The sequence below is a fragment of the Pleuronectes platessa genome, chromosome 9, assembly GCF_947347685.1.
Source record: "Pleuronectes platessa chromosome 9, fPlePla1.1, whole genome shotgun sequence".
Classification (NCBI taxonomy): Eukaryota; Metazoa; Chordata; class Actinopteri; order Pleuronectiformes; family Pleuronectidae; genus Pleuronectes; species Pleuronectes platessa.
The window spans coordinates 25,193,265-25,219,142 of NC_070634.1; the positions used below are offsets into that span (position 1 = coordinate 25,193,265).

General features: G+C 40.8%; 3 protein-coding genes across 5 annotated transcripts; all 3 read right to left on the reverse strand.

The window, feature by feature from the left end:
* Window positions 1–2,187: 2,187 nt before the first annotated feature.
* On the reverse strand, window positions 2,188–3,169 carry LOC128448674 (complement factor H-related protein 2). The gene is made up of 3 exons (XM_053431443.1): window positions 2,992–3,169; window positions 2,505–2,693; window positions 2,188–2,419 (listed from the first exon to the last, which is right to left on the reverse strand). Exons 1-3 carry the CDS (start codon window positions 3,152–3,154, stop codon window positions 2,220–2,222), a joined length of 552 nt encoding a protein of 183 aa, XP_053287418.1. The 5' UTR covers window positions 3,155–3,169; the 3' UTR covers window positions 2,188–2,219.
* Window positions 3,170–5,027: 1,858 nt separating this feature from the next.
* Window positions 5,028–9,001, reverse strand: LOC128448673 (complement factor H-related protein 2). 3 transcript variants are annotated; one of them, XM_053431441.1, is made up of 8 exons: window positions 8,773–9,001; window positions 8,478–8,672; window positions 8,055–8,237; window positions 7,108–7,290; window positions 6,791–6,985; window positions 6,513–6,692; window positions 5,953–6,132; window positions 5,028–5,370 (listed from the first exon to the last, which is right to left on the reverse strand). In XM_053431441.1, exons 1-8 carry the CDS (start codon window positions 8,840–8,842, stop codon window positions 5,180–5,182), a joined length of 1,377 nt encoding a protein of 458 aa, XP_053287416.1. In that variant the 5' UTR covers window positions 8,843–9,001; the 3' UTR covers window positions 5,028–5,179. The 3 variants fall into 3 exon arrangements, with proteins under 3 accessions (XP_053287416.1, XP_053287415.1, XP_053287417.1); XM_053431440.1 differs by having other exon boundaries at window positions 8,055–8,252; window positions 8,773–8,998; XM_053431442.1 differs by lacking the exon at window positions 8,055–8,237 and having other exon boundaries at window positions 8,773–9,000.
* An 881-nt stretch (window positions 9,002–9,882) lies between these two features.
* On the reverse strand, window positions 9,883–24,138 carry LOC128448718 (complement factor H). Its single transcript, XM_053431492.1, has 25 exons — window positions 23,852–24,138; window positions 23,564–23,758; window positions 23,288–23,393; window positions 23,136–23,212; window positions 22,857–23,039; window positions 21,730–21,912; window positions 21,413–21,607; window positions 21,135–21,314; window positions 20,353–20,517; window positions 19,520–19,684; window positions 19,214–19,381; window positions 18,560–18,718; window positions 18,073–18,261; window positions 17,802–17,987; window positions 17,300–17,503; window positions 17,021–17,200; window positions 14,740–14,889; window positions 14,358–14,537; window positions 13,542–13,647; window positions 13,353–13,429; window positions 12,266–12,454; window positions 11,970–12,158; window positions 11,589–11,768; window positions 10,942–11,121; window positions 9,883–10,514 (listed from the first exon to the last, which is right to left on the reverse strand). The coding sequence occupies exons 1-25, from the start codon at window positions 23,919–23,921 to the stop codon at window positions 10,324–10,326; spliced, it is 4,047 nt and encodes a 1,348-aa protein (XP_053287467.1). The 5' UTR covers window positions 23,922–24,138; the 3' UTR covers window positions 9,883–10,323.
* Window positions 24,139–25,878: the final 1,740 nt, after the last annotated feature.

Sequence of the window (25,878 nt, forward strand, 5' to 3'; positions counted from 1 at the left end):
AGAGCGGAGTCGCCAGAAAATCTCAGCATGACGCCGAGTGACTGTTGTTTCTGTGTCAACCGACACCTCCCCATCATATTCATAATTGATTTTCCATATTGTGCAGATCACGGATGATCAAACGATGTCCTTGGTTGTACCAGAGAAACGACACGGCTCTGAACAGAACAACAGACTGACAGATTTTATACCGATCCCCTTCACCAGATGTTTACCGATGTTTTCCTTCATAATACATGTGTACAAGTGAGTGTGAACATGGAGAACTTTTCAAAGAAGCCATTAAAATACGAAGAGTTTTGAACAGAGTTTGGTGGATTTGTTACGGCAGTAGCTCCATGAGATCAGGATGCAGAGGATCAGGGGTAATATCAGTTTGTGAGCGACTACACAGTCAGAGCTATTGATTCCTGTAAGTTTGTGTCTGGTGTGTTTTTTTTAATCATTTTGCTTTGTTGTGTTGTGTTTCTGTTATATGTGTTTTCAAACATGGACATTTTAAGATCCAACATTTATCCCCATGAACCAAAGAAGAAGAGCATTAACCTCAAGTCAATAAGGGATCTTGTCAAAATCTATTAAGATTTTTTTATTGACGGAAATTCAGTGTAGCAACAATCCTTTACTGTTTATATCACACAAATGTAAATATACATATACAAATAATGTGAATATATATATACATATATATATATATGTATATATATATACTCACATTATTTGTTATTAATTAGTGTTGGGACAGGGTTTTTGTAAAACCAAAGGCCTCCTCTTCGGCCTATATGTAGTCAAAAGCCTGAAACCATATGTTCCATTGTTCCGGAACAAGCCAGAGCACAGGGAACTCAGTCTCCCAGGATTCCTCAACTTCACACAGAGGTGTGAAAAGCCACAAGGGTCAACTCCTATTGGTCACTCTGGACCCCATGACCTGTGAGGTCCCAGGCCAAAATAAGGCCACTTATCCCCCTCCTCAATATCTTTTCTTCAAACCCTTCAAGGAGAGAAGGCTGCCAGCCTCTCTTCCTGCATTGTCGAGGGGAGAAACCTGATTTCTCCAGCTCGGCTCCCGTTCGCATCCAACGAGAGCAACGCAAGTGTGCAGCTTCCAGCTCATCTCACCAAGGAAACCTCCTCGCAACACAAGCTCTACCAAACTCCTAGCAGCGACTCGATGTCCTGCAGGAGAACTTCAAGCAGCAACTGAGCCCCACATCTCAACTGAACCATTAAGGCAGAAACCAGATAACCGGCGAGACGATTTCACAGAACTGCGAACTGAACTGCAACTTCTTTCTCCCCCTTTTCTAAGGACGGGTAACACAACTGGGCATAATAATTTTACTAGGCTAAGCAGGACAGTTTATTCGATTCTGTGATTGTTTATGAGTTTGATATGTGTTGTGATATTTTGGGTTATATTTGAAAGAAATGATAGTTTGTTAGGCTCTTCACAGTCTTTCTTTGCACTTCATTCTACACTCTTTGTCTAACTTGGCACAAACACACACACACACAGACACACGTATAATCCTTCACCTAATTATCTCTTCCCCCGCTACCTGTTGTAAACATTCCAATGGGGGGGGGGGGGGGGGGGGGGGGGGTGTTATCATTTTGGCCAGCCGCCATTTTGGGGAGCACTCAAACTTACATAGACACACACACTCACATACACATCTTTGTTTAGTTAGTACATTGTTAGTAATTTGTGTTTATTATACTTTATTATATTCATAATAAATGTTTTTCTTTCACAAATGTTCTTTCATTAATGTTGCATAAGTGCATTTTGCCAGCCACTACACTGTCAAGAACTCCATATCCTTGAACTAAGCTAACTATCTATATGGTCATTTTGGTTATAGTTATTAATTTAATTGTTAATCAGAGTTCCAAATTTGTAGTTAGTACTTCTATGAGACCTAATCAATAAATTGGCTATATTTTCCCTTCCTTTGAAGGGTGGTGACCCGAGGTAACTTTAATCAATAAAAGTTAGGATTTAATATTAATATTGTAAATATTAATATTTAATTTTGATAACCAAATTTATTGAATGCTGAAAGGCACACCATTTTATGGTATCACATTTAATGCAGTATTGCACAACAGTGACCTTGTCACTCGTACACGATGGACAGAAGAAAAGGACAAACTAGTAGAATTGTGGCAACTATCTTAGCACTTGTTTGATAAGCTTTATGTGGAATTAAAGATTATAGAAACGTACGTGCACACACGATGTTGTGCTTCTCCCAATTCCCATCGTTGCATCTAATCGTGGCGTCTCCCTCCATCTGGAAACGGTCCCGGCACTGATACGTCACGTCAGAGCCGGACAGGAACTCCCTTTGATACAAATCCACAACAACAGTGTGTTGAACCTTCGGTGGAGGGCTGCAGGACTCGGCATCAGCTGAAAGAGACAAGATCACATGCACAGTTACGAATGATGGTCCTACTACAAGTGCTTACATCTGATCAGACAGCAGTGGACTCACGTTCACAGATTGTTGTGAGTGACAGTCCTTCTGAAGTCCATTCTCCAGCACGACAGGTTAATTGCTCCACCCGGCCGGTGAATCCCTTATTACAAGTAATCGTGACACTTTCTCCTTCTTCATGATGACTACGTAGAGACCTCACCTCCCCGTTAGAGATCACAGGCACTTCTCCACATGTGTTGTTCTCTGGTGGCGACACCATAACAATCAGCTTTGCATGTTGTTAGTAACAAGTAATAATAGATTATTTTGCATCAGCGCTTGTAAGAACTAGGCGTCCCATGGGAGTGCGGTAGTGTGCACCGTATCAAAGTCACTGGTTTGAATCCCGGTTCGCCTGGGGGTCCTTGACAAACTCCAATGTTTAAAAATGTTAAATTCAAATTCTGGTTAAGGAATATAAACCATCCAGCTGTACATGAAAACTGCTGAACTGCTTGTACTTTGCTTTGAGTTGGTTATAACAAGACCTTGTGTGTATTACCGATGCATTGATGAAGTACAGACCACCGGCGATCATGACACTCAGCCTCAGCCCACCAGCCGCTGGTGACAAGCTTATAGCCTTCATTACAGGTGTAGTACAGTTTGTCACACGTTAAATAACTAAAAGTACTATTTGGCGTCAGATTGTTCTTGATTAACATCCAGTGTAAACAAATTATTCCTGTAAAAGTTTGTTTTCTCTTCCTTGTGAATCATTAGCTTTAATCAATTGAGCAAACAAAATGCGCCGCATTTCAGCAAATCAGCTCCGACTCAGTCAAAAATATATGTGTCATTAATCTGTTGGACAGACGCTGTTTGGACAACTAACTAACTAAAGCAAGTACCCCTGACTTGTCAACTGAAGGACACAGCTGTGGAGGAGTTGCTCAGCAGTGACCCCTTGAGGTTCTGCATAGACGTTGCTCCACAGAGACGAAACAGAGTAGATACAATGATAATAAACCAGTGTTAATTTTGGCAGCTATTTTTGATTTAGTCTTAGTCTTGGTCTTCTGACGAAAATGCATTTTAGTTTTAGTCACATTTAGTCATTTTTATCCTTCTTAGTTTTAGTCTAGTTTTAATCTACGAAAACGGATTACATTTTAGTCTAGTTTTAGTCACATTTAATAGCCACATTAAACTCCTTTTCTATAAAAACATATAGCTGCAGCCTAATAGCTTAAAAATATATATTTAGTTTTAAATGTGAAAACAAAAAGGGAGAGCAGGTCAGACTGGTGGCGAACACAGAAACTGCAGCTCGGTAGAAACCAACTGCAGCTTCTGATCTGATCAAGCAGCTGAGGGCTGATCTCCGATCAGCTGAGACCAGAGAAACTCTGTGTTTTCACTGTTTCCATAGTTAAGAAGCAGTCAGTCAGTGAGCGGCTGATTCACGTGAACAAGCTCTGATCTGACTGTGTCTCTCTGAGCGAGTGCGCGGGGCGGGGGGCGGAGCTACGGACCTGTGAGCCATCAGGGAGCACACACACACACACACACACACACAGACACACAGACTCCCTCGCCCGCTCCTGATACTTCATGACGGCCTGATACCATGATGTTTTAAAAATTATTGTGACTTAGTCAACCACCAACATTTTCGTCTCGTCTCGTCTCGTCAACGAAAGTTAAAAATAGATTTAGTCATAGTTTTTATTTTCAAAGATCCGTCTCCGTCTCGTCTTAGTCATTGAAAAAGGGTCGTTAACGAATATTTGTCGGCATAGTTTTCGTCAACGAAAATTAACACTGTAATAAACTGTAGAGTCAAAGCATGTATCAAACATTTTCTTTGAATAAGCAAGTTAAACCACTACAGTTTACTTTGGTCTTTACCGTTGTATTTCCATATGCAGCTGAATATTATCTTCGAAAATTGAGGAAATAATTCCCAGTTAGAAGAAGCAAATGTTTCTTGAATCTGGTTGATGGAGTCCATCATTGGGGCAGAGAGACCGGCGGCGAATGCACCGAGCAGACGTCAAGACAGATGTATATAGTCACATTATGTTTTACTAATTAGCAAAAACAAAACCTGCTCTCTAGGGATTGACAAACAGTAATTAAGGATTTTTTTCCAGTACGAAGCAAAAAGTCCCAATTTACGTTTGACCTAAGCTTTCACCTTCTTCCTTTTTAAACCAAATCTATACCAAAAGTCTTAATTTCTCAGGGAATCTCACATTGAGAAATGTCTGGTTGGACTTTGTTTGTCTGTTTCCAATAAATACTCTTTGACATCTGGACACTTCTGTTTGTATTTAGCTGTCCACAGTTTGTCTATCGATTTCTACCCCAGTGGGTTTTCTGCTGTGGCCCAATAAAGGACGGTATCAGACTTTTCCAGCCAAAGTCCATTTCTCTGAGCTGGTCCATTTCCAATGATCCCTTCATACTGCTATCCCTCCTTCCTTGTTTTTAACTTTCAAAATAAACCGAGGATCAGAGAAACAGATAATAACAGTTAAATGTGCAGTTAATTGTGTGTTTTCTTCCTCTCAGCACAACAAAAAGTCAAAGTGGAATACTACAACACACTTTATTGTCATTTTGTAGGCAGAACAGTTCATATTAAAATGACACACAGCACGATGACGTACATCAGTTCCAGTAGTTATGACCTGACTGATTCACGACCCCTCAGTGTTTATCACATCCACTGGACTAGAAAGCCTTCATTGGCACGAGGGCAGCTGCAGCACGCCGTCCACGCACTTTTGACGCATCTCCACGGAGCCGACAGGTCTTCCTGTTCTGCACCAGAACACGATCCAGTCATCGTGGGATGCATACATTTTATGCTTTCCACTGTACCTGAATATAAGGTTACGTGTCCTCATAGCTTCTTCGTCCACAGTGCAGGGTTCTGAAACAGATCAAACACATCAGACTCCAAATACATGTATATATACACAATATATATATATATTTAACCACTGCTGGACTCCGATCAAGAAAATAAATTAGAGCGGGAAACTCAAATCCACTGACCCTCATGTAAACAGCAACTTTTTCTAATACTGCACATAAGGACACATTTTAGATTCAATTATATATCATATTATATATCCTTCCTTCCAAGCATAATATTATGCTGCACCTCTCCTCCATTGAAGTTGAGCAGAAAGAGAGGTGAGCTCCTCTCGGAGAGTTTAGCAGAAGGAGTTGAGTTGAAAGAGGAAGAAGAGAAAGAAAAGACGGGGGACTGGGCTTATATTGGCCTGGTGACCTCATGGGTCATGGGTCCCAGTGTGACCAATAGTGGTTGAAACTTGAAGCTCCCTGCGAGACTGAGTTCTGGAGGCTCTGGTTTGTCTCCAGAACAAAGACACATGTTGTAAGGGGTTTGACTATACAGGGAGGCCGAGCTGTAGTTCACAAATACCAGGTCCCAACACACTGGAAATTAAAACGAGTGCTACCTGTAAAAAATGTGGTTGTGACTTACTGAGGCATCTTATCTCTCCGGTCCATTCACCGTCGCTGCACGTTTTGAAGGGTCCTCCCTGCATGATGTGGTAAGCCTGACAGATGTATTCAACCCTCTCATTGCGTATGTAGCTGAACTTCATGGAGTTCTTGGTGTCTCCGTTTTCAAGAGGCGGTGGTATCTGACAACCCAGAGGAGCTAAGAGAGTGTGGCACATGACAGAGAGATCATGTTTGGTTGTTACACTTTTAGTCTTTTAGGCCATAAAAGTAACTAGCAGCACCCACTGCCCTCGATTGAATGAATTCTGTGGGAGATACAGCAGAGAAACTAAAAAAATTCCCTCATAAATTAAGTCATGTTTCAGTAGATGTTGATTAAGGCAAATATCTGCTGTTGCAGAGATTCAAACTATAACACATTCGTTTCCTCCTTTCATTGACTTTGTCATGGAAAACAGCTGTAATAGTTAAACACATAAATACTGACTTCACCAAAATCTCAAGGAAAACATTCAGAAATATGGACCAAAAAAACCGACTAATATTGACATTTGCAGAAGTTTAACTTGATGATACCTTGACACAATGGATCTGGTTTCCAGCCCTCTCTGGTGCACCTGGCCCTGGTGGCACCACCTGTTCTCCTGTAGCCTGATTTGCATCCATATACAACCTCATCCCCCAATTTCTTCTGTTGTCCCCAGTAGACGTCCCATGAATGAACAAGTGGATCTTTTTGATTGCTGCATGTCACCTCTAGAAAAAGAGAGGGACTGGTTCATCTCAGGTGATCGATATAACACTCAGAATCATTATCTCATGTGAGTTTGTCTCGAGGCCACGTTGTTCCATACCTTGGCAAACGGGTCTAAGAGACCACTGTCCATCCTCTTTGCATGAGACCACTGTTGATGTTTGCAGTTGGTCAGAAATCCAGTGGCTCTGTCCACATCTCACTGTGACTGTGTCCCCAGGTGAAAACACGCTTTTGTAAGAAGGGTCATACTCGGTTCCATCGAGTGGCGGCAGTAGCAGTTTGCATGTTATTGCTGCGTTTGTTGGGAGATGAAGTACATGTTCTGGTTAGTTTGCTGTGACCATGACGTCCATGTGTCCCTACAGCACCAGTCTTCAGCTGTAAGGGTGCTGACATGACACACTTCATACTTACGTTCACATTCAGGAGTGGGGTTCCACCCGGCTCTTAACCCGAGTTTTGTGCATTTTGAGGGTCTGTCTTCACTGGGCTGGAATCCTGGATTGCACTGGAAATGCAGGATGTCATGTTCCTTGTACTCTTGGATGTTTCCAGGCACGTTGCCATTTTCAATCACAGGTACCAGACAACTCATCACTGTTGAAGAATAACACACAACATTTGCTCACAGAAAAGCCAAATCAAATTTTGATTGATGAACCACCACCGGTGTCTAGACCCTGGGGGGTATTCATGCTCGATGCTCTGCTCCACCCCCTTCTAATCCTGATGACATCACTCTAGGGTGTAAAATGCCAAAGACTATAAACATTTACATTACTTCTGTGCATTTGTGAAAATACACATTGATAAATCATGTCTTTCCTGATTGAAGTGAAAGCCCTTTAAAATTCAATATATCCAAATTTGTATTTGTATCTGCACCAAATCACTCTCTTTGATTAAAAAAAAAAAATCATGATTCATGAATCATTCTCTGAGAAAATGGAGCGGTTTCCAGTCTTTATGCTAAGCTAAGCTAACTGTGACTTGCTGTAACTTCAAGAGAAGAAGTGAGATTTGTTCTTCTGAACTAATTCTTATCAAGAAGTTGAACTCAAATGTCAAACTATTCCTTCGAGGTTGATTTCTAAATCCAATAATTCTCAACCAGTTCTGTGATCTGTTAAGTTTATATCTGTTTTATCTTTTCACTCTCTTTGCACTTTAGCCTTAAATTGACGACCAAGAAAAACCATCACAGCATCTGCGTCAAACTGGAGATTCTTGGTATGACTGCCGACTCTAACTGGATGATCTCTCACTGGTTCCTGTGGGTTGTCACGTTTGCCACACGGCGGCCAAGAGTCGGTTGTCGGTGTATCAGTCGTGGCTCATGCATGTGTGCGTTTCTCTCTTACCTTTACAGATCGGAGCTTCTCCGCTCCACTCTCCCTTTTCATTACAGTAGATCTCTTGTAATCCAATCAGGACATCCGAGTTGGACTTGCAGCTAAATTGAACAACGTTGCCAATGTTTGCTTCCTCCGGGTCCCCGATCACCTGCACGTTGGTGCTCACGTGGATAACTGGGCACTTTTGGGCTGGAAGGGAAGACACTATAGAGAAATACATCGGATGAGTGGAAAACCTTTGAAATGGAGGTACAGTAAGAGGCGAATGAGAGGGACAATCAGCGACTCTGCACTAATGAGAAAAATTCCTTTTGTTTATGAAACGTACTCTAAATTCAGCGATAACTGGACATTATGATTCAAACCCAACGCTGTAAATCAAACTGAATAAAAATGAAATACTTAGTTTGGCAAAAGTTTATAACTCACGTTGACATTTCGTGCCTCTCGACTGCCATTCACCCTCAATACAGAGCAGTTGGAAAAAACCACTGTAACCAGTACGGCAGCTCACTGTTATTTGTTTCCCGCCGACGTAACGGGCCTCCAGACCAGTTGTGTTGAAATTGGAATCAAACAAGGGCCCATTTAAAAAATCTTGAAGTGTACAATCTGGTAGATGCTCTATAGAGAGAAATACATAGTTGTACAATTTCCATGTTCAACATCGATAAAATCCAGGAATTACTTGAGTAATCAATAATCAAGAAATCCTTGGTCTTACCTAGACTTCTGACGAAGGTCAGCGTCTGCATCCAGAACAATAGGACACAGCTTCTGGTTATTACCTGCATTTTATCCTCACTACCCTGAACTGCCCAACAGAAGAAGAAACCGGAGACTGAGACACTATAATACACAGAAGGAACTGTGCAAAAACAGGCTGCTCAATGATTTACGCAAGTCTGATCCTGCCTCCAAATATAAACTCAGGCTCACGGGGGAAAGAAAATAGAGGAAGTGACCACACACACACACAGGAGTGGCCTCACACACAGCTTTACAAAAGCTTGGAATTCAGGAATATGTTCCTAATAATATGGCTCTGTACATATACAGCATATGATTTACACTGCAGAATGTTTTAAATGAGTCAGAAATTTACTAAAGGAAAAAAAAACACGTTAAATTATTAAAAGTAATCCTATTTGTCGTAATCTTACTTGTTTAACATACAGTGTAAACAAATTATTCCTGTAAAAGTTTGTTTTCTCTTCCCTGTGAATCATTAGCTTTAATCAATTGAGCAAACAAAATACTCTGCATTTCAGCAAGTCAGCTCCAACTCAGCCAATCTAAAGTAAATATGAAATAAAAATTTAAATATGAAAGTATGTTGGGTTTATTCATCATTGCACACAATGAAATGACAGGATGATATTTAAAAGAATAGAATAGAAAATCTTTATCTGGGTAGAAATTTGGCTGCAAAGCAGAGTACACGTTGTGATAAAATGGGTTTAAAGACTGATCATTTATTCAGATATAAATTTACACAAAGACACAAGCTACTAATAACATAGATGAACATAAAACATTTAAATAAAGTGAGTTCATAGATGTAAACATCTGAGGTAAAGGAATATTTTGTGAGTTTGATGTTTGAGTGAGTGTTGCTCCTCGGGATCAGGAAGCAGAGGATCATGGGTAATATCAGTTTGTGTGCGACTAGCAGTCAGAGCCATGATTCCTGTAAGTTTCTGTCTGTTGTGTGTTTTTTTTATCATTTTGCTGTGTTGTGGTGTGTTTGTGTTATTATATCTGTTTCCAAACATGGACCCTTTAATATCCAACATTTATCCCCATGAACCAAAGAAGATCTTTTAAGACAAAATCTATTAAGATTTTTTTATTGACAGAAATTCAGTGTAGCAACAATCATTTTCTGTTTATATCACACACATTTTTATTGATTAGCAAAACCTAAACCGGCTTTCTAGGGCGTGACAAACAGTAATTAATGTATTTTTCCAGTATGAAGCAAAAAGTCTAAATTGACGTTTGACTTAAACTTTCACCTTCTCCCCTTTCAACCATATCTATACCAAAAATCTCAGGGAATCTCATAGAAATAACAGTAAATTGTGTGTTTTCTTCCTCTCAGCACAACAAAAGTCAAAGTGGAACACTACAACACACTTTATTGTCATTTTGAGGCAGAACAGTTCATATTAAATTGACACACAGCACGATGACGTACATCAGTTCCAGTAGTTATGACCTGACTGATTCACGACCCCTCAGTGTTTATCACATCCACTGGACTAGAAAGCCTTCATTGGCACGAGGGCAGCTGCAGCACGCCGTCCACGCACTTTTGACGCATCTCCACGGAGCCGACAGGTCTTCCTGTGCTGCACCAGAACTCGATCCAATCATCGTGGGCTGCATACATTTTATTCTTTTCACTGTACCTGAACATAAGGTTACGTGTCCTCTTAGCTTCATCGTCCACAGTGCAGGGTTCTGAAACAGATCAAACACATCAGACTCCAAATACATGTATATATACACACAATATACATATATATATAACCAGTGCTGGACTCAGTTCAAGAGAATTTATTAGAGTGGGAAACTCAAATCCACTGACCCTCATGTAATCAGCCATATTTTCTATAACGTATAACACATACTTTGACTTTTTCTTTTTTATTATGACTTTATTCTAATTAAATTACATTTTTGTTTTTGCTAAATTATATATTTTTCTCATTACATTACATTTTCATTCCTATAGCACATATATGACGTTTATATATTTTTCTAATATCAAGACATAACTTCAATTTGTCTGTGTTTTGAGTTCACTGCCTCTCCAGTAGATTTGCTATGTAGCAGTCATCCAAACACTGGAGATTAAAACTAGTAGTACTTCTAAAAAATGACTTACTGAGGCATCTTATCTCTCTGGTCCATTCACCGTTGTTGCACCTTTTGAAGGGTCCTCCCTGCATGATGTGGTAAGCCTGACAGATGTATTCAACTTCTTCATTGTGTCTGTACCTGAACTTCATGGAGTTCTTGGTGTCTCCGTTTTCAAGAGGCAGTGGTTGCTGACAATCCAGAGGATCTGAGAGAGTGTGGGCACATGACAGAGAGAACATGTTCGGTTGTTACACTTTTAAAATTAAGACATTTTACAACTGTCTTTGAGGCCATAAAAGCAGCTACTAGCAGCTACTGCCCTGGACTGAATGAATTCTGTGTTAGATGCTGCAGAGAAAGTAGAAAGTTCCTGGATCAGCCCAATTGATCTGATCCACTCCTAAATGTTCCTTCTCCAAAGATACGCACAAAATCTGTTCAGTAGTTTTTGCGTAATCCTGCAAACTAACTCCACAGGGAAACAAAATGAAAAAGGTATCTCCTTAATGGAGGTAACGATTAAGATCACATTTGAGATCTGTCTCACAAATAAACATTTGGATTAACTTTGACTTAACAAACCACTGGATCCTGAAAGAATCGCTCAAGGATGAATCCCCATCATTTCTTTAAATAAGTAGCAAGAGAACAGACACAAGCGACTGAGCTCACCTCCACATGTTGGAAAGGGATCACTCCACTGTCCGTTTGCCAAACATTTAACTTCTGATTTGCCCCGAAGAGTTTGACCACGAAAGCGGCAAGAGAACGTCAACTTTTGTCCTTGAGTGAGTTGAAGGCCTGGACCTCGGACGTGCATGTTGTACGGGACTCCTGTGAATTTGCATTTGTCTGATTCGAAGAAAGGAATTAAAGTGTTATCAGTTGGTTAAAATGCAGCATTAAACCTCAGAGATTGGAGGATTTGGGTTTCATGAGCCCATGTGAGGAAGATCATTGAAATGTTACATCTGTATAGAAATATTATGGATCTGTTCAGTAAAGTTTAAATCTAGATGCTTATTAATGATCCTCAAGTGAGAGAGGACGTACCAGTACAAGTTGGAAATTGGGCGTTCCACTGCCCAGTCTCTGAACACTCGATTTGTCCAGCGCCTTTCAGACTGTAGTCATCGTCACAGTGAAACTTTAACTTCTGTCCAATCTTCACTGTTTTATTTCCTGATGATAATCCATCTGCCCTGAGACTAGGATGCATCTCTCCGACTTCACAAGTTATGTCTGAAAAGAATGAAAGAGATTTTACAAAGTTAAAAAAAGCTTCATAAATCATAAATGCTTTGTACAGCATAATGAATTGTTTAGGGTTAGTTTAAAAGCAGTTTAACCTTCACACGTGGGGAGCGGATGATTCCACTGTCCGTCTTTCCCACATATCAGCATCGTGCTGCCGTTCAGATATTTCCCAGGAACTTTGCAGCTAATTTCGAGGAAGCGGTCAGGAAGTATGGGCTCGTCGTTCTCTGGTAAACCTTTGACTGTGATCTCTTCATCCGCAGGGGGCTCACAGCTCAGAGCTGAGTGAACACAAACAGTCAGTCAGGTCCCAGCAGAGAGGAAACGCTCAGGGAGGCAACAACGGGATTTGGAAATGAAAAGAGCTGCTTTTATCAAAAAGAATCTGAGCTTTTAAGAATCAGAGAACCTAAATCTTAACGGAGCCGAGCTGCAAAGCAGTTCCACCTTCACTTTTAATCAAATCCTCAACGTTACTGTGGAATCATGGGCTTACAAACTACTACAGACCCATCATTTATTTCATCGACGTCCAGTGTTAACCATAAACTGTTAATAAAGATGGAGGACGTGTCTCCACTGTCTAGAAACTAAGCCTGTTCAATCAAATAACTAATTGAATCCAAAATTATTTGATCACTGGGATAAGAACATCTAAGTTGACAGAAACCAGCTTTGGGTCCGTGTCCCATCCACTAACATAGAGGACTCTTGACCAATTCTGCAGCCAGACACCAGGGGGCGATGGAGATGCTTTGGCTTGCTCCTTAAAGAGAAGCCAAAGCATCTCCATCACGTCGTGTCATCTTTAGTTTCAGTCTGTGGTTTCAAAATTATTTTTCCAGCTTAGTTTTACTGAAATGTAAATGCTGGGTTATGCTGGACAGGTAAAAACACTACAATACCCAGAAACCCCGGCAGGTGCATGTTCACGAATCACAGAAAGGTCAGAGCAGTTGGAGTTGGGACTAAAATAGGCGCTGAACAAAATGTACGATACAGATTTAGTCAAACTTAAGCTTCCACACATCAATAGTCCGATACTTAACTGATCCTGAGGGAAATTAAAAAAAGTCATAGTTTAAAAAGCAGCAGAACCATAAGTGAAAAGTCTGCTGTTGCATGTTTACATTTTCCCAAAAAATATTTCTCCTGCACGATAACAAACGTTGGACTTACCATCACACACTGGTACATGATTGGTCCAATGGTCCAGATAACAGGTGCGCGTGTCCTCCTTGCTCACCATTTGATACCTGCAACACACACAGAGGAGACGCTTTCTGCTTTCAGGGGGAAAAGGGAAACAACCTCATCCATCAGACAAATATAAGAAGGACTGAGCCGTGTCATTCCACGTCCACTCACCCTTCATTGCAGAAGTATTTGATGGTTGCTCCGAAAACAAAGTCGTCGCCGTTGATAATCTGATAGTAGCCGTTGGGAGTGTCGTCAGGAAGTTGACATGGCTTCACTGGAAAAAAGAAAAACAAAGAACTGTATCGACCAGTTGTACAGAATAAGTCGTATTCACGCACACATTCACACAAAGCACAGAGAGTACATAACTCTCTCCACCCTGTCACACTCGTGACCTGAGTCAAACAAGGGCAGGAACCAAATAACTCTTCAGCAAGGAGACAGCAACATGTTCATTTAACACATGAAATACTAATTAAAGTGCTTGAAATGATAAGGAAACAATGACGTGTTTAACAGTGAACTTAATCCTGCAAGTGCACAATAAAGAAACTCAAACATCATCTGCAACAATGCTCCAGATGGATGTCAGGAGCCATTTGGTGGAAGAGCTGGGGATCAAACCACCGACCCTCTGTTCGGTGGACGGCCCTCTCTACCTCCTAAACCCCAGTCAGCCGATTAAAAGATTATTCATTAACCGACTGGTTTCTAAAACAAGGGTTCTTTTTTGGGGGGTCAAGTGACAGCGACATGATTTTGATAAAAACATTGATTTTGTGCAGCAGCCGTGTTCCTGGTCTGTTGTGTTGTTGGAGAAGAACAATAATCAAAATCTTACAAGACATTTGTTATCGTTAAATGAGACAAATGCATTTCAGATCCGTCTTCTTTTAATCTCTCTCAGGTTTCCCTCCGTACAGAACTCGATGGATCTCGTGTGTTGCAACGAAATGCAGGAGGAGAGAAGTTTGGTGAACTCACAGTAGCACGTCCCCTTGTGAAGGACCATCCAGCCGTCGCTCGAGCACATATATCTGATGGTCGGACCTGATATATAACCAGTTTCACATGTGAAATGGACCACGTGTCCTTGTGGGTACTCGGCTCTTTTGGTCTCGTTGTTGACGATGGCGTGTGGAACATCGGGGGGTTTGGAACATACTGACAAACAAGGACATGACAACACGGGTGAGGAACAAACGGATTCAGATCCCAGTATTCAGAGTATTTCCTCAACACGCGTACAGAAGAAGTGACATGTGAGTGGAAAACAAAGAGGCCGTTTTATAATAAAAATGCTGAATTCTCTCATTGCATCTCGGCTCCTGGTGCAAATGCAAATTCAAGAGAAAGTCCGACTTACCATTCTGTGACAGAGAAACCTCCACGTTGCCCCACAACTGGAGCAGCACAAGAACTAGAGACAGTCGCATTTCAGCGGCGCAGCTGTGCAGAGTCCAGCTGTTTTCTGAGCTGAGTTCCTGTGTGTTTGTCCCCCAGTCGCGATCCTGAGGGAGCACAGGGGGTCACGGCATGGGACTGCCCAGAGGGAGCGAGGCAGCACGAGCACAACATGACGCACGGCCAAACACACAGACACACACTGCTCACATCGCATGGTTTACGGAAAAGTCCAGAGAAGTCCACAGATACAATCTTCTTACGCAATAACAATAATCAATGAATTGACATTTCACTATGTTTATTTGGTGTCCTGACAAATTCCTTCATCAGATGAAACGAAGACACTTATCGAATTAAAGTTGTCGCTTTTTGCTCCACGGAGGTTTTGATGAACGTCACGTTAAACCATCTCATTCAATAAAGATTTTAAAGTTTAATGTCTGATAGGATTCTCTCTAAAAACAAGTTGCACTCAATGAGGCAATAGCATTAATTCCACGGTGCAAAGTCCATTGTATTCAGCCAAGTAACTGACGGTTTATTTACACTCAAACGATTAAAACTTAAAATCTAAATATAATGATTTTCTGTTGTTGAGTGTTGTTTAATCTTCGTTGATCCAGGACTTTGTGTCGACCTACATTCACACATTCAGAGAACACGTGACTTCAGTTTCAGCTTCTCTTCAGTGGCCTCTGATAATTGTTAGAATTGATTTTATTATTTTCATGACCTTCACCCAAGTGCATTAAAGTTGAGCTGGCAACAGGAGGAGCTCGGGTTTGAATTCACTGTTTAATGTTGATCTAGCTTTGAAAGTTACCGACTGGATTAAACTTTTAAAATGTTTTATTGAAACAGTTTTCTGCTCTGTAACATTTGTATTCTGATATTTGTGCTCTAACGCTGTTTAATCGCTTTTAATTGTTTTTTGTTGTCTCCCCTTATTCACTTTTATTCTTTAAGTGAACTTTTATTATTATCCTGGTTTTTGTTGTTGTTCTAACCTTCACCTAGAATGAACCTTAAAATCCCTATCTCAGTTATTGCATGTGTTCTCCCCCCCCCCCCCCCCTCCCCTTTAGTTTTTATTACCAGTTTGTGTAGAAGCAAAACAAATAATATTAATTCCTCTGGACAATTTGTGTTGTGCGTGTTCTGTAATTATCTTTTGTGATTTTCATTTTTTACTGTTTTTGAAATTTGATGGATTAATATTTGCTGCCGAGATGAAACCTGTTAAAAAAAAACTGTTGACAGACACACACTCCCGGTCCCAGTTCCTCCCACTGTCAATGATTAAACCATCTAATTGTTATTCATTCATTTCCAGTCCATTTTCATCTCGCTATGGATTCCATCTGATTCTCTCTCATTATCATTATTTTGATCTTTTATACATAACAAATTCTTGCAAAGATTTTGATTTGATCATTTCATCACTTTGTTTTATATTCATACTTCATACACACACACACACACACACACATAGACTTTCCATACTGAAATAATTAAACCACCAAACAAATCCTTGAATCTTAAAATTCACTTCTTTTATTCAACACAAGCTTCACAACATCAGATCACGTTATCACACGTTCCCAGTGGGACACATGGACACTCCAGCGGTTGCATGTAGCAGGAGCTCATGACGTCGGTATGAAAAACAAAACGTGGTTTTCTTTCTTCTTAATCTGACCAAAAAAACACATTTTAATGAATTATTCTTTTCACTTCGTTGAACGACGAAAATCAGGATCACTGGTCTGCAACAGCTGTGGAGGAAGATTTCAATGTTATATTTTTGACAAGTTTTACGACGCATTATTTCGTCTATATTAGTGTCCTGATGCCTCTTTAAAGAAATCCTGGATCCTACAGTTTAAATACAGTTTCTAATTGAAATGAGATTCCTGGGTCTCTGGTTGGTAGATTATTGATGAATAAAGTGGCTGATGTGAGTTTGATTACCAACAGTTATTCCTGTATTTACGTTGCAGGCACTTTGGGATCGTGGAGTAAGATACAGGGTTTACAAGGCAAATATATTCTGTTGCAAAGATTCAAACTATAACAACGAAAAGATTTTCATTCGTTTCTTCCTTTGTGTATTGACTTTGTTCTGGAAAACAGCCGTAAGAGTTAAACACATAAATCCTGACTTCTTCCAAAATCCCAATGAACACATTCATTAAAAAATTACTTATATTGACATTTGCAGAAGTTTAACTTGATGTTACCTTCACACAATGGATCTGGTTTCCAGCCCTCCCTGGTGCACCTGGCCCTGGTGGCACCATCCGTCTTCCTGTAGCCTGATTTGCATCGATAACTAACCTCATCCCCCAATTTCTTCTGTTGTCCCCAGTAGACGTCCCATGAATGAACAAGTGGATCTTTTTCATTGCTGCATGTCACCTCTAGAAAAAGAGAGGGACTGGTTCATCTCAGGTGATCGATACAACACTTACTACACATTATCTCCTGTGAGTTTGTCTCGAGGCCACGTTGTTCCATACCTTGGCAAACGGGAATGAGTGACCACTGTCCATCCCCTTTGCATGAGACCAGTGTTGATGTTTGCAGGTGGTCAGAAATCCAGTGGCTCTCTGCACATGTCACGTTGACTGTGTCCCCAGGTGAAAACACGTTTTTGTCAGAAGGGTCATACTCGGTTCCATCGAGTGGCGGCAGTAGCAGTTTGCATGTTATCGCTGCGTTTTCTGGGAGATGAAGTACATGTTCTGGTTAGTTTGCTGTGACCATGACGTCCATGCATCCCTACAGCACCAGTCTTCAGCTGTAAGGGTGCTGACACAATAGAGACATTTTCAAATTGTCCCAAACCTAAAGGTTTCATTAGCTCATGCATCATTTTGTAATGCACTCTTGCAAAGACAGCGATTGGGCGAGTGAACAGTGACCTTGTCTCTCGGACAGAAGAAAGGACAAACTAGTGGAATTGTGGCAACTGTCTTGTTTGATAAGCTTTATGTGGAATTAAAGATTATAGAAACGTACGTGCACACACGATGTTGTGCTTCTCCCAATTCCCATCATTGCATCTAATCGTGGCGTCTCCCTCCATCTGGTAACTGTCCCGGCACTGATACGTCACGTCAGAGCCGGACAGGAACTCCCTTTGATACAAACCCACAACAACAGTGTGTTGAACCTTCGGTGGAGGGCTGCAGGACTCGGCATCAGCTGAAAGAGACAACATAACATGCACAGTTACGAATGATGTTCCAACTACAAGTGCTTACATCTGATCAGACAGCAGTGGACTCACGTTCACAGATTGTTGTGAGTGACAGTCCTTCTGAAGTCCAATTTCCAGCACGACAGGTTAATTGCTTCACCCGGCCGGTGAATCCCTTCTTACAAGTAATCGTGACACTTTCTCCTTCTGCATGATGACTACGTAGAGACCTCACCTCCCCGTTAGAGATCTCAGGCACGTCTCCACATGCGTTGTTCTCTGGAGGCGACACCATAACAATCAGCTTTGCATGTTGTTAGTAACAAGTAATAATACATTATTTTGCATCAGCGCTTGTAAGAACTAGGCGTCCCATGGGAGTGCGGTAGTGTGCACCGTATGAGGGTCACTGGTTTGAATCCCGGTTCGCCTGGGGGTCCTTGACAAACTCCAATGTTTAAAAATGTTAAATTCAACTTCTGTTTAAGGAATATAAACCATCCAGCTGTACATGAAAACTGCTGAACTGCTTGTACTTTGCTTTGAGTTGGTTATAACAAGACCTTGTGTGTATTACCGATGCATTGATGAAGTACAGGCCACCGGCGATCATGACACTCAGCCTCAGCCCACCAGCCGCTGGTGAAAAGCTTATAGCCTTCATTACAGGTGTAGTACAGTTTGTCACCGTACGGACCAGCAAAGAATCCATTAGAAACTTCAGCTTTCGGACAATCTGTGAGAAAACAGACAGAATCAATTAAAAGAGACAACATCCAGTGGTTCCAGTGGTCCCAGTGGTTTGTGGCTCATGGGAGGACAGTGTTAGCCACTTTGTTGCACATGAAACTATTTGAGAAACTGCAAGATCGATTTTCTCTGTAATTTGACAGGGATGAGAAGGATAGGCCCTATGTGTGTGGTGAGTTTTGCAGCAGCGCCACCAGCAGGTCAAACCTTGCACTGAATAAGAGTGTGAATACTCAACTCGAGCATATATAATAATAATAATATAAAAAATAATAACACACTTTTTTAGCACTTGTCATACCACGGTTGCAGCTCAAAGTGCTTCACATACAATACAGACACAAATAAAACATGTTAAATTGTGAATCATATAAAAGACCAACTATTCAGTAACATGAGGATATGTTAAAATGACATTGAAAAGAAAATGAAATTTAAAAAATGCCCTCTCCTGTGTGACCGTCGAGTCGTGTGGTCTCACCTGTGCAGCTCTGAATCCCGGTCCAAACACCTTTTTCACAGAGGATACTGAAACGTCTCTCGTTATCTTTATTGCAGCGGTAGTGGGCTATTTCACCGTGGCTGTAACTGTCCCTCTCATTGCGGTAAATATATGCTTCTCTGATGTCTTGTTTTTTACACCTTCTCTCTGCAAGAAATTCATTTTGCCGAAATGTTAATTTGTGGATATATTATACTAAATGCATGTGTGCAAAACAGGAAAATGGTAATCAAAAGGAAAAGCAGACAAAAAAAGAAACACTAAATGTGTTGTGTATTTCCTCACCTCTACATTGTGAGGGTCCGCTCCAACCATTTTCCTGACAGGTGCGATCAAACCGTCCTTCGTAACCGTCCTTGCAGACATAATTGGCCTTATCATTGAACCTGTATTTGTCTTTAGGGTTGATAATATCTGCATTCGCGATATCTTCTCTGTCACATGTGATAGCTGTGAAAGTAAGAGTGAAAAATCCATGACATGTACATTGTTGTCCATGAAAGCTACTTCCTAATTATTATGTAAAGAATGTGCCTGTAATGTTGAAATAACATAAGTGAAGTTCTGTTTTAGTTTGACCATGTTTCAGTCTCTCTAGATGTTGATAGCATTAAAAAGTCATTTATTTCCCTTCACTCCTTTGTGCAGCTGGGAAATGGAACTTACACATCCTGGATCCTACAGTTTAAATACAGTTTCTAATTGAAATGAGATTCCTGGGTCTCTGGTTGGTAGATTATTGATGAATAAAGTGGCTGATGTGAGTTTGATTACCAACAGTTATTCCTATATTTACGTTGCAGGCACTTTGGGATCGTGGAGTAAGATACAGGGTTTACAAGGCAAATATCTACTTTTGCAAAGATTCAAACTATAACAACGAAAAGACTTTCAGTTGTTTCTTCCTTTGTGTATTGACTTTGTTCTGGAAAACAGCCGTAATAGTTAAAAACATAAATCCTGACTTCTTCCAAAATCCCAATGAACACATTCATTTTGCGGAGATGTTAATTTGTGGATATATTATACTAAATGCATGTGTGCAAAACAGGAAAATGGTAATCAAAAGGAAAAGCAGACAAAAAAAGAAACACTAAACGTGTTGTGTATTTCCTCACCTCTACATTGTGAGGGTCTGCTCCAACCATTTTCTCGACAGGTGCGATCAAACCGTCCTTGGTAACCGTCCTTGCAGACATAATTGGCCTTATCATTGAACCTGTATTTGTCTTGAGGGTTGATAATATCTGCATTCTCGATATCTTCTCTGTCACATGTGATAGCTGAGAAAGTAAGAGTGAAAAATCCATGACATGTACATTGTTGTCCTAGTGGGCTGTGTTTACTGTCAGTCGTATGAAAGCTTCTTCCTAATTATGATGTTAAGAATGTGCCTGTAATGTTGAAATAACATAAGTGAAGTTCTGTTTTAGTTTGACCATGTTTCAGTGTCTCTAGATGTTGATAACATTGAAAAGTCATTTATTTCCCTTCACTCCTTTGTGCAGCTGGGAAATGGAACTTACACATCCTGGATCCTACAGTTTAAATACAGTTTCTAATTGAAATGAGATTCCTGGGTCTCTGGTTGGTAGATTATTGATGAATAAAGTGGCTCATATGAGTTTGATTACCAACAGTTATTCCTATATTTACGTTGCAGGCACTTTGGGATCCTGGAGTAGGATACAGGGTTTACAAGGCAAATATCTACTTTTGCAAAGATTCAAACTATAACAACGAAAATGGTTTCATTCGTTTTCTTCCTTTCGTTGACTTTGTTCTGGAAAACAGCCGTTAGAGTTAAACACATAAATCCTGACTTCACCAAAATCACCCTGAACACATTCAGTAAAAAACTACTTATATTGTCTTTAACAGAAGTTTAACTTGATGATACCTTGACACAATGGATCTGGTTTCCAGCCCTCTCTGGTGCAGGCGGCACTGGTGGCACCATTCATGCTCTTGTAGCCTGATTTGCATTGATATCTAACCCGATCCCCCAATTTCAACTGTTGTCCCCGGTAGACGTCCCACCAATAGACGAGCGGATCTCGTCGATTGCTGCATGTCACCTCTAGAAAAAGAGAGGGACTGGTTCATCTCAGGTGATCGATATAACACTCAGAATCATTATCTCCTGTGAGTTTGTCTCGAGGCCACGTTGTTCCATACCTTGGCAAACGGGTCTAAGAGACCACTGTCCATCCCCTTTGCATGAGACCAGTGTTGATGTTTGCAGTTGGTCAGAAATCCAGTGGCGCTGTCCACATGTCACTGTGACTGTGTCCCCAGGTGAAAACACGTTTTTGGAAGAAGGGTCATACTCGGTTCCATCGAGTGGCGGCAGGTGCAGTTTGCATGTTGTCGCTGCGTTTGTTGGGAGATGAAGTACATGTTCTGGTTAGTTTGCTGTGACCATGACGTCCATGTGTCTCTACAGCACCAGTCTTCAGCTGTAAGGGTGCTGACATGACACACTTCATACTTACGTTCACATTCAGGAGTGGGGTTCCACCCGGCTCTTAACCCGAGTTTTGTGCATTTTGAGGGTCTGTCGTCACTGGGCTGGAATCCTGGATTGCACTGGAAACGCAGGATTTCATGTTCCTTGTACTCTTGGATGTTTCCAGGCACTCTGCCATTTTCAATCAAAGGTACCCGACAACGCATCACTGTGGAAGAATAACAAACAACATTTGCTCACAGAAAAGCCAAATCAAATTGTGACCCCAATGCATCGGCTATCTGCTTTTCAAAAATGTGTCTTCATTCATTTGCACAAAGCTGTTGATAGAGATTAAGCAAAAAATTTAGAAAAAGTATGACTATTTGTATTTCGGGCAGACAAACATTTGACTTTTGTGATAAAAGAAATTCTCTGGACCCTAAAATATTGTCAGTAGCCCCAAATATTGTTGACGTCGTCGGGCACAGATATTGAATCAATGGTAACCTCTGGCCTGAGTGATTCTGAAATAAATGTACCTATAGTAATAGGTGAAAACAGAAGTAGTGTAGGGTTTGCATGTTGTAAAGTTGTGTATTTAAATATTAAATGCTGTTATATCCTCAAAATAAAAACTAGAATGGTCCGTAAAGCTCAAACATCCAACAATCGCCTTATGAAACCACTTTTAAATTCACTACATATTTTTATTTGTGTCTGCACCAATTCATGTATCGTGCTCTGAGAAAATGGTGCGGTTTCCAGTCTTTATGCTAAGCTAAGCTAACTGTAACTCGCTGTAACTTAAAGAGCAGATATGAGACTTGTTCCTCTGAACTAATTCTTATCAAGTTATCAAGTTGAACCCAAATGTCAAACTATTCCTTTGAGGTTGATTTCTAAGTCCAATGATTCTCAACCAGTTCTTTGATCTGTTAAGTTTATATCTGTTTTATCTTTTCACTCTCTTTGCACTTTAGCCTTAAATTGACGACCAAGAAAAACCATCACAGCATCTGCTGCAAACTGGAGATTGTTGGTTTGACTGCCAACTCTAACTGGATGATCTCTCACTGGTTCCTGTGGGTTGTTACGTTTGCCACACGGCGACCAGGAGGTGGTTGCTGGTGGATTAGTCGTGGCTCATGCATGTGTGTGGTTCTCTCTTACTATTACAGATCGGAGCTTCTCCGCTCCACTCTCCCCTTTCATTACAGTAGATCTCTTGTAATCCAATCAGGACATCCGAGTTGGACTTGCAGCTAAATCGAACAACGTTGCCAAAGTTGGCTTCCTCCGGGTCCCCGATCACCTGCACGTTGTCGTTCACTTTGATAAATGGGCACTGTTGGGCTGGAAGGGAAGACACCATGGAGAAATACATCGGATGAGTGGAAAACCTTTGACATGGAGGTACAATAAGAGGCGCACTACAGAGAAAGCTCTCACCTTCACACGTCGGAACAACGCCATCCCAGCCTACTGACAAGCAACGCCGGTGGCTAGTCCGACTGACCATTTGATACCTACGGCGTAGATTAGGGATAATAAACAGTACTGAAAAGCACAACATGAATTTTTGACTGTAGATATCTCCGTACCCCTTGTGGCAGGTGTATAGAACCTGTGATCCGAAGACAAAATCGTCTCCTACCGACAGTTGAAAATCGGCAAATGGGGCGTCACCGGGATGACCGCATGACATCGCTTGAAAAAACACGAATGAGAGAGAAAATCAGCGACTCTGCACTGACGAGACAAATTCCTCTCATTTATGAAACGTACTCTAAATTAGTTGATAACTGGACATTATAATTCAAACATGTAAATAAAACTGAAAAACTTAATACTTATTTTGGTAAAAGTTTATAACTCACGTTGACATTTCGTGTTTCTCGTCCTCCATTCACCCTCGACACAGCTCAGTTTGAAAAACCCACTGTAACCAATACTGCAGCTCACTCTTATTTGTTTCCCGGCGGGGTAACGGGCCTCCAGACCAGTTGTGTCGAAATTGGAATCAAACAAGGGCCCATTTCGAAAATCTTGAAGTGTACAGCCATCAGGAGGATCTATAGAGAGAAATACATAGTTGTACAATTTCCGTGTTCAGCATCGATAAGATCAAGGAATTAGTTGAATAATCAAGAAATCCTTGGTCTTACCTTGACTTCTGACGAAGGTCAGCGTCTGCATCCAGAACAATAGGACACAGCTTCTGGTTATTACGTGCATTTTATCCTCATTACCCTGAACTGCCCAACAGAAGAAGAAACTGGAGACTGCAACACTATAATACACAGAGGGAACTGTGCAAAAACAGGCTGATCAATGATTTACGCAAGTCTGATCCTGCCTCCAAATATAAACTCAGGCTCACGGGGGGAAAGAAAATAGAGGAAGTGACCACACACACACAGCAGCGGCCTTAGACACAGAGCACACAGCCTTACAAAAGCTTGGATTTCCAGGATATGGTCCTAATAATATGGCTCTGTACATATACAGCATATGATTACCTGCAGAATGTTTGAAATGAGTCAGAAATTCACTAAAGGTAAAAAACAACATGATTAATTAACTAAAAGTAATCCTATTTGTCGTAATCTTACTTGTTTAACATACAGTGTAAACAAATTATTCCTGTAAAAGTCTGTTTTCTGTTCCCTGTGAATCATTAGCTTTAATCAATTGAGCAAACAAAATATGCTGCATTTCAGCAAGTCAGCTCCGACTCAGCCAATCTAAAGTAAATATGAAATAATAATATAAAAATGGGCAAAGTAGCTTTTCAGCGCAGCAGTGGATCAAAAGTAAGATCGTTCTGTCAGAAAATCAGAAAATAAACTTCATTCCCTCAGATTCAGTTTGTAGAAACGTGTTGTGGACCTTGTGTCGGTGGAAACATCTGCCAAAAAACTGAGAGGGACAAATATTGCAGCTGCTGTCTCAGTTTGGACAGTTCAGCACAGTTGAGCAATACAGGACTCGCCGTCATTTCTCAATGCGTCTTTTATGGTATTCATCTGTTGGACAGACATTGTGTTTTCAAACTCTTTCCTCTCAACATTTGTTATGTATTTGTGACAGAACCTACAGAAACCCTCCCTATAAATTCCTAAAAGTTCTTCTTAACCACTCCCAGGGGTTTGAAGTTGGTTTCTAACCAAACATATTTATTGTCTAATGAAATATAATTAACTACAGGAGGTCAGTGCAGCATCACAAGCATCTTTATATACATTTCTATACTTGGAGCTAATTGCTCAAAGTACAATTAGCATGGACGTTCAGCGATATTGTTTTATTTTGGCCAATTTAATAAACGACATTCCAATAAAGCAACAAGTCTTGTTTATAAAAAAAATAGAAAAGGTGGGAAAATAAAAGTCAGTTAAAAAGTTAATGTTTGCACAAGTGTGTACAAGCTAACGTTAGCTACACAGTCGTCACCTGGTAGTAACTGTGTGTGAATCTATCAGTACTATCAGAGGTGTGGACTCGAGTCACATGACTTGGACTCGAGTCAGACTCGAGTCATGAATTTGATGACTTTAGACTCGACTTGACAAAATGTAAAGAGACTTGCAACTCGACTTGGACTTCAACCTCAATGACTCGTGACTTCACTTGGACTTGAGCCGTTTGACTTGATAAGACTTGCTCCTTTCCCCAAAGCACAAAGATTAAAAAGTATGTTATTAAGGAGCGCTCTGTATCATTCATCGTGTTTGTGTGCGTCTGTGTGTGTGTGTGTGTGTGTGCAGCGCCGCCGCTCCCAAAACGCGCACTACGCGCTGTGCATCGGGCACCAAGTCCTGAGGGGGCACCAAAAAAAAAGCAACTGAAAAATCATCATAGTTATAATAATTATGTAGCCGAGCGTTTGGTTGTATCATAAGTCCGGCTTCAGCCGACAAAGGACACGAGAGCAGGTCATGCGCTCGGGACAGCACACCCGTTTATCCTCATTTTACAACTTCACTCATCACAGCACCCACTTCCTTTAAACCCCCTTTCAAAATAAGAGTCACTACCAACAACCCACTTAAAACCGGAAATACAAATCAACCCTCAACAATAACGTCATTAAATAAATTAGCTTACAATTATAATGCCGATATTATTTCAGTATAGAAATATTAGGTACCTTTTATCCATGTATATCACAAAAAAGTCAGAACAAGAGATA

What these genes read in the sequence shown, in the direction of transcription:
- LOC128448718 (XM_053431492.1), bottom strand. Translation starts at nt 23,921, where the DNA reads ATGCACGTAATAACCAGAAGCTGTGTCCTATTGTTCTGGATGCAGACG. An exon ending in CTATACACCTGCCACAAGGG is followed by an intron (nt 23,213 to 23,287) that starts GTACGGAGATAT and finishes TCTACGCCGTAG; the next exon opens with GTATCAAATGGTCAGTCGGA. An exon ending in TGTACTTCATCAATGCATCG is followed by an intron (nt 18,262 to 18,559) that starts GTAATACACACA and finishes TGTCGCCTCCAG; the next exon opens with AGAACAACGCATGTGGAGAC.
- LOC128448674 (XM_053431443.1), bottom strand. Translation starts at nt 3,154, where the DNA reads ATGTTAATCAAGAACAATCTGACGCCAAATAGTACTTTTAGTTATTTA. An exon ending in TGTACTTCATCAATGCATCG is followed by an intron (nt 2,694 to 2,991) that starts GTAATACACACA and finishes TGTCGCCACCAG; the next exon opens with AGAACAACACATGTGGAGAA. An exon ending in ACTCACAACAATCTGTGAAC is followed by an intron (nt 2,420 to 2,504) that starts GTGAGTCCACTG and finishes TGTCTCTTTCAG; the next exon opens with CTGATGCCGAGTCCTGCAGC.
- LOC128448673 (XM_053431440.1), bottom strand. Translation starts at nt 8,842, where the DNA reads ATGCAGGTAATAACCAGAAGCTGTGTCCTATTGTTCTGGATGCAGACG. An exon ending in AGAAGCTCCGATCTGTAAAG is followed by an intron (nt 7,291 to 8,054) that starts GTAAGAGAGAAA and finishes ATTCTTCAACAG; the next exon opens with TGATGAGTTGTCTGGTACCT. An exon ending in CCCCACTCCTGAATGTGAAC is followed by an intron (nt 6,986 to 7,107) that starts GTAAGTATGAAG and finishes CAACAAACGCAG; the next exon opens with CAATAACATGCAAACTGCTA.